This window comes from Scylla paramamosain, unplaced genomic scaffold (genome assembly GCF_035594125.1).
Source record: "Scylla paramamosain isolate STU-SP2022 unplaced genomic scaffold, ASM3559412v1 Contig72, whole genome shotgun sequence".
Taxonomy (NCBI): domain Eukaryota; kingdom Metazoa; phylum Arthropoda; class Malacostraca; order Decapoda; family Portunidae; genus Scylla; species Scylla paramamosain.
The window spans coordinates 452501-460313 of record NW_026973737.1 but is presented as its reverse complement, the minus strand read 5'-3'; the positions used below and the strand labels follow the sequence as shown (position 1 = coordinate 460313).

The 7813-nt window shown below is 44.0% G+C and overlaps 1 protein-coding gene and 1 pseudogene across 1 annotated transcript; one reads left to right on the top strand and one right to left on the bottom strand.

The window, feature by feature from the left end:
- Window positions 1-316: 316 nt before the first annotated feature.
- On the bottom strand, window positions 317-7402 carry LOC135098655 (peroxidasin-like). The gene is made up of 10 exons (XM_064001007.1): window positions 7285-7402; window positions 5760-5941; window positions 5449-5641; window positions 4951-5231; window positions 3911-4084; window positions 3279-3455; window positions 2722-2819; window positions 2326-2434; window positions 1182-1436; window positions 317-1014 (listed from the first exon to the last, which is right to left on the bottom strand). Exons 1-10 carry the CDS (start codon window positions 7317-7319, stop codon window positions 332-334), a joined length of 2187 nt encoding a protein of 728 aa, XP_063857077.1. The 5' UTR covers window positions 7320-7402; the 3' UTR covers window positions 317-331.
- Window positions 7403-7739: 337 nt separating this feature from the next.
- LOC135098654 (dnaJ homolog subfamily C member 2-like) overlaps window positions 7740-7813 on the top strand; it is a 23652-nt pseudogene continuing 23578 nt past the window's right edge.

Genomic DNA, 7813 nt, shown 5'->3' with positions numbered 1-7813 from the left:
CTTTCTATCCTATGGCTGACTGGGATAAGAATGTGTGTGTTTGTGTGTGTGTGTGTGTGTGTGTGTGTGTGTGTGTGTGTGTGTGTGTGTGTGTGTGTGTGTGTGTGTGTGTGTGTGTGGCTTGTGTGGGATTGCCAGCCTGGTATATAAAGAGAAATGAACTATTGCTATTACTACTACTGCTGCTCACCACCCACAGACAGAGATACTACTGCTACTATTATTACTATTACTACCACCACTACTTAACACCAACAGAGATACTATTACTACTACTGCTACCACCACCACCACTCATTACTCACAGATGGATAGACTACTGCTACTGTTACTACCACCACCACCACCACCACCAAGGAAGACCCACCTTTCTTATTTCAGTGAGCTGAGGGTCGGTGAAGCGCACAAGTGGGTCAGCATTCTCATACCAGAACCGGTCACAGCAGCGGAGGTTCCTGAACTGAATGCCGAGGATGCAGCCGAACGTGGGACCGACCAGTCCACCGTGCAGCGGCGTCTCAATCAATCCACCAGTGAACAGATCTATGTCATCCACGTGTGCGTACGTCCGTTTCATTCGCTCGATCACCGGCCTCGCTATCTCCCTGTGCAGGTCATCAAACGACCTCGCCCTGGTCAGGTTACAGAGGGCCCTGTACTCATTGTAAGGCTGCAGTCCATGGTCTCTGCCTCGCTGGATGTTGAGGGCAGCCAGGTCCAGGCCAGAGAATGGCTGCCGCTTGTCTTCAAAGAGATGGTTGGTCACCTCATCTGTCAAGAACTGGTCCAGTGTCTCCATGGACACAGTAGTCAGGCCGCGGATGATCTCATCAAGCATCCCAGGCTGGTAGAGTAGGTCTGGGTTGAAGAAGTGTTCGCTCAGCTTGACAGGAGGGTTGCGCTTGGCAAATATTCCGTCCATGCGCTCCAGGGAAGGCTTGAGTAGAGAGTGGCCAAAGCGGAAGGCTATGCCAAATTCATTGAGCACTGTTGGGTTGCAGTATGCATCGTAATCTGAGAGAGAGAGAGAGAGAGAGAGAGAGAGAGAGAGAGAGAGAGAGAGAGAGAGAGAGAGAGAGAGAGATAGTCATTAGGAGTGCAGTGTGTTAGAGGGAAATGTTGCACACACACACACACACACACACACACACACACACACACACACACACACATTAACCTACCTTCAGAATAGCCCTCAGGCAGCAAGTTAAGCTCATACAGATTAACAGCGTTCCACCCCAGCACCCTTGGCAGCCACTCATTGTACGTGACATGCTGGTTGATGGCCGTCACGATACGCCGGGCATTTTGGAAGAGCTGCTCATCATTCCAGTGTTTGTTGAGGCGCTTCAGTTCCCCGGCCACTCTGTTGTGTTCACGCATCATCAGAGTGTGTAGCGCAGCCAAGCCAGGCTGCTCTGAGGCCCGGGTGTCTCCTGTGGGTGGGAGGAAACAGACAAGTGGATGTTTTCAGGCTTTCTCTCTGTTTTCCTCTTATTCACTCAGTCATACACACACACACACACACACACACACACACACACACACACACACACACACACACACACACACACACACACACACTGCAAGAAAGAAGGGAAAGAGAGGAGACCTGATAACAATGTTCAAAATTAGTAAATGGCATGGAGAAGATAGACAGAGATGACCTAGTTGTAAAAGTGGAGGAAGGAGATAGACGTACTGGGGACATATGAAGAAATTAAAGAAGAGTCATTGTTTGGGAGATATTAAGAAATACAGCTTTCCGCATCGAATGGTTGAAATATGGAATAACTTAAAAGAAGAGGTAGTTGCGGCAAAGAGTGTGCACATGTTTAAAGAGAAATTGGACAAATTCGGGTATGGAGACAGGACTAATTGAGCTTTGGCTCGGACCCTGTATTATACAACTAGGTAAATACAACTAGGTAAATACACACACACACACACACACACACACACACACACACACACACACACACACACACACACACACACACACACACACACACACAGACAAACAAAAAACATACTCTTTGAAAGGTCTCTGTTTCTCTTCCTCTCTCTCATTCACCCATTCAGTCAATCACATACACATAAATGACTCTTTAAAGACTCTCTCTCTCTCTCTCTCTCTCTCTCTCTCTCTCTCTCTCTCTCTCTCTCTCTCTCTCTCTCTCTCTCTCTCTCTCTCTCTCTCTCTCTCTCTCTCTCTCTCTCTCTCTCTCACACTCAGTCATATGTAGACAGTGACATCATCTAGTAAGCAATGCAAACAGTAACCTTACCTAACCTTACCTAAGCTAACCTCAGCCAAACACTAACCTCCAGTGAAGCACCGGCCAGAGGGAGCCTGACACTCGTGGTTCTCATTCTCAGTGGGCAGCAGGTCTTTGCCTCGCAGGGGGTTGGGTGTGCCTCGTAGCATGCCGTCCTGCAGGGGTAGTGCAGTAGCAGTAGTAGTACATTATTCTGCATCTCTCTTTCTCCCTCTTTTCAGAACCAATAGGTGTGTGTGTGTGTGTGTGTGTGTGTGTGTGTGTGTGTATGGGTGTCAGTGGCCAGCCTAGCACTGTGAGATGCTACTACTACTACTACTACTTTTCAGGTTGTTAGCACCCAGTCAATAGGGAGATTTTAAAACAAGATCAGACTAGTATATAGATGTGGATGACAGATATAGAAGCCTCATGCTGGTTTTCCCCGGTGCTGCACACTTACTGACTTGGTCCTCAGTTGCTGCTGCTCACACTTGTCCGAGCCATAGGTGTGAGAGGCGTCGATGAAGGCAGTCACTTGGTTCATTTGCTCCCGGTAGCCTGGTCAACAAATTACTTGTGTTACGATGGTGATAATGATAATAGCAATGGTAATTCTTTCACTCTTGGGAGCCTGGTTGAAGGAATTATGTTTAAGCAATAGTAATAATATGTTTAGGTGATGAAAGTGTTATTGGTAGTGTTGATTTTCTTCTTTTATCATTTTATTGGCCTTGCTGTGTTAAGTTTAGATGATAGAGACTAAACACACAGACAAACACACAGACACATTATCTCACACTCTATGTGTCTCTCTTTGTCTCCCTCACACCTACATGGAGAAGCAAAGACAAACTATCTCACTCTCTCTATCTGTCTCTCTCTCTCTGTCACATCCCACAAGAGAAAATAGACACACACAGCATACCTTCATATCCTCTCTCTCTCTCTCTCACACACACACACACACACACACACACACACACACACACACACACACACACACACACACACACACACCTAGAGTCAGCTGGCCTGGCATGGAGCGGGTCAGGGGGATGCAGAATGGCTGGCCAGATGATATATTGACAGGAGGGAAAAATGGATCGTTCTGAGGAATGGCTATGGGGAAACACTCAGGGTGGACTGTCTGGGGAGAGTCACATCTGCGGCAATCCAGAATCGAGTCTTGGAAACCTGGAAGAGAGAGAAGTGAATGTGTTTAGTGGGTGAGGTGAAGAGATGCTGGGCCAGGAGTCAGTGTATTTACAGACATGAAGTAAAGAGAGAATAAGTACTTTTTTTTTTATCAACACATACACAGTTAAGTTAATATTAGAAAACATATACCTGTTAACACTAGAATGAGAAAGAGAAACAGGAGATTTGATAACTAATGGAAAAAAACAGATAATGATAAACAACAAAGATAGATTAGGTTAGGAACAGACTAAGAAAATATATAGTTTTAGTGACAAGTATGCAGAAATTAAAGAAAACTAGACATATAAAGATCAGGAGACAACAAATCAATAGTTTATCAGACCTTGGAAGCTACAACTATGTAAACACACACACACACACACACACACACACACACACACACACACACACACACACACACACACACACACACACACACACACACCTACCTTTGTTGATGGGGGTGAAAATAATATCATGGTCAATAAACTGGCCCCACTGCATGACCATTAGGGTATAGCGGACATGCGGTGCAGACACGTCGTTGTGCATGTTGGTGGAAATGAGCCGAGGGGAAGGGAGAGGCTTGCCGGTGACTGAAGTGACGCGAGGTTTAGACAGACCTGGGGATGACAAGAGAAGGTTTAGGGGTATTTGAGTGTATTGTAAAGAAATTCATTTGTTTATCTATCTGTCAGGCTGGCAGTCCCACAGAAGGCAAGGTTTGGGGGTACTTGATTGTACTGTAAGGAAATTGGTTTGTTAATCTATCTATCTGTCAGGTTAGCAGTCCTATAGAAGATAAAGTATGGGGGTACTTCAGTGAGAATTAAGTTTATATATCTATCTGTGACACTGGCAGTCCTATACAAAGCACAGACAAGGCACCACACACTCACACACACAATAATAACAGTAATATATCTATCTGTCTGTCTGTCTATCTACATACAAGGCTAGCAATCCCACAGAAGCCAGCCCAGACAAGGCACCACACACTCACACACACAATAATAATAGTAATATATCTATCTGTCTGTCTCTCTGTCTACATACAAGGCTAGCATTCCCACACAGGCCAGCACAGACAAGGCACCACAGACTCATTTACAAACATATTTATTTATACTCTTTCCTAACTTTATCAAGCTTCAGTTCTTTATTTCTTGTCCTGTCCTGATTACTGACCCTGAGAATTTTGCTTATGTCATCCTTGTCATGCTCTCTATATCACTTTGGGACCTCTAGCTGACTGAAATGACTTCTCTCTGATTCTTAACTTTATAAAGCCTGAACACATTATTTATGTTCTATCCCTAACACTAATACAGACACATAGACATCTATCTGATCTACTCTTGACTTTATCCCTTATTTCATCAAACTTAAACACTTAATTTCTTGACCTATCCCAAATACCAACACACACACATGCACACACACATATATATACACACATACACAGACATACAGACAGACAGACACTCACCGTTTTCATAAGAAGGACGTAGGAGTCGACTTTTTGCCCTGAACGACTTGCCGAAGGACGGGAAGTTAAGATTATTGCACCACCCTGTAGCTGTGCGGAAACGCAAAGTGTGGTCGCAGGGCAGTGTCTGGTCGTCACGCTCAAACACGCTAGGAATTTCCGTGATATCGCTGACGTCAGTGTTAGGCAGAACCTCCATCAAATCCAGTACGTTGTTTGGGGAACCTGACTCGATGTCTTTGAGCTGGCCGTCTGCTGCCCGAGTCTTGCGTGACCTGGCTCTGGTGGTGGAGAGACTGTCAGTGGTGAGGCGTGGTAGACAAAACTGTGGTGTTTTTATCATTTTCTCTGTTGTTTTATTGTTTGCTTGGCTTTCTGTTGTTAATTATGGGAAATTTCTGCTGTTTTTGTGTCATGTTCACCTCAAAATACATCAGTCTAAGGCTCTGAATAACCCTTTCACTAACTAATGCACTCATCTATCACACAAACACATACTTGAATCTTCCTGAGGTCTTGCAGTCAATCTGGTTGGTGTCGGCCATGAGGATCTGGGTGTTTGCCGGGCCGCGCTGCACCTTGAGGAGGCCGCCAGAGAAGGCACGCAGCTCGTCACTCTCCTCCTTGCTGGACCCGTAGATCACCGACCCATCAATGAAGGATGTCACTTGGTTGATCTGTTCTCTGGGGCCTGTGTGAAGTGTCACCATTAATAAGACTAGTGAAGCAACATTACATAAACTCAGTGATAGTATTTATGATAGCTCTCTGATAATTTACACCACCATCACCACCCATTACTCACTTACCTGAAGGAATGGGGTCAATATCCACAGGTAAGGGAAATCCTGAGGTTCCTAAGGGGATTTGCTGAAGGGACCTCTCCTCTCTTCCTCCTCTTTCCCCATCCTCTCCTCCTCCCCAGACCTCCATGCCTGCCACAGTCAGCCACAGACACCACCATGTCACCACACAGGCTGTCATACACACTCTGGAGAAGAAATGGAGCGAGATAATGCAATGACACAAAGGGAAACACAATTTTCAGGGTCAGTAATTATATTTAGGAAAATAAATAATTGGTTTAAACTTAATAAAAGGTAGAGGTTAAGAGGGGTCTGATGGTCTTGGAAAGTGGTATAGGGGACATAATAAGAGTGATATAAGCAAAATTCTCCAGGTAGGGCAATAAATAATTGGTTTGTGCTTGATAAAGGCAGAATTAGATTAAAAGGAGGTCTAATCCATTTCTTCAAGTGATATGAGATGCAACAAGGGTGATATAAGCAAAATTCTCTGAGGCAGTAAACAGGGAAGGACAAGAAGTAAAAATGGATTCAAGCTTGAGGATAGATTTAAGAAAGACAGGATAGAATGGAATAGACTCAGCAATCAGGTTGTTAGTACTGAGTCATTGGGGAGCTTTAGACAAATTTATGGATTGGGTGGAAATAAGGTAAGAGCAGAATAACACACACAGCAAAGGTTAAGGTAATATCATAAAGGATAACAATTTATTGGGGCTTCCACTCATTCACCCTGCTCTTATAGACAAAGAATAACACACACAGCAAAGGATAAGGTAATATCATAAAGGATAATAATTTATTGGGGCTTCCACTCATTCACCCTGCTCTTATAGACGAAGAATAACACACACAGCAAAGGATAAGGTAATATCATAAAGGATAATAATTTATTGGGGCTTCCACTCATTCACCCTGCTCTTATAGACAAGGTGGCATCAAAAGCATTTCTCTCTCTCGTAGCATAAAAGTCATAATGTAGTGAAGACTGTCATTCATCGTGTCATATTTCACAAGAGTTACTGGGTATCTTATCTCTTTTTTGGATATCTGTTACCATCTAACGAAATACTAAAATAGTTAAGAGTATTTTTACATGTCTGTCTAGGTAATAACCTAGACAATGAGACAATAGTGAAGATTGTAAACATGGTATGCTTTTCATACCATCTAAATTTTCGGGCAAAAACACTTATTTTGCTCCTTAATTGATAAAACTCAAGGTTAGTGAGACTTTTCCTCTTCTAGTATATTTCCACAAAATATGAATGCATAAAATCCCCTAAACATTATTTGTTTTCATAAGTTAGAAATAAAATCTGCATATTGAGATGGTCTTTTGGCGGCGCCAAAACAGTTTAAGCACGAATCTGTGACTGAGGTGAGTTCCAGCCGCTGTTGTGCTTATTTTACCTGTCCCACGAACACAACAGCTGCCTGGCCAACATTCAGCGACTCAGAGACACATTACCAAGTAAGCAAGTGGACATTGCCGCCCTGACAAGCTTTTTAAAGTGTAAAGACGTACTGGGTATGACAAGCCGCAGCTGAGTGTTTTGGCATAACAACACAGCGGCGTCCTGGTTCCCTGTAGCTCCCTGGCTCCCTCCCCGTGCACAGTTTGCTCTCTCTCTCTCTCACCAAGAAAACAACAAAATTTGCTCTGCGGAGACGAGGTTAATGTGTGTTCAGGAACATCTGGTGCATTACGCTGTATAAAAGTGAGCGAGCTGGCTGTACCAAGGCGACTGTATTTTGCTTCTTAAAACCATGTTCAATGAACTAAGTAAACATCAACAGATAACATTAAATCAACACCATAATTACACTGGAAGGAATACAAGGACGACAATTCAACAGCGCATCATATACGTTGTGTTTGCAGATGACTGCTGCGAGGGGAGGCTTGGCTAGCTGACTAACTGAAATAAGCCTCAAGATCAATGCAAACCGCAAGACCTTACACCATATATAATACAATGAAGGATATTATTGTTACTACTGTTCATCCAAGCCAGCATCACCACCACCACCACCACCACCACCACTTCAAGCTT

Excerpts from the sequence above, each read along its gene's own strand:
- LOC135098655 (XM_064001007.1), bottom strand. The coding sequence starts at position 7,319 with ATGCCAAAACACTCAGCTGCGGCTTGTCATACCCA. Across the intron at positions 2,435-2,721 it reads AGCAACTGAGGACCAAGTCA|GACGGCATGCTACGAGGCAC; the intron begins GTAAGTGTGCAG and ends CTACCCCTGCAG. Across the intron at positions 1,437-2,325 it reads TGGCCGGTGCTTCACTGGAG|GAGACACCCGGGCCTCAGAG; the intron begins GTTAGTGTTTGG and ends TCCCACCCACAG.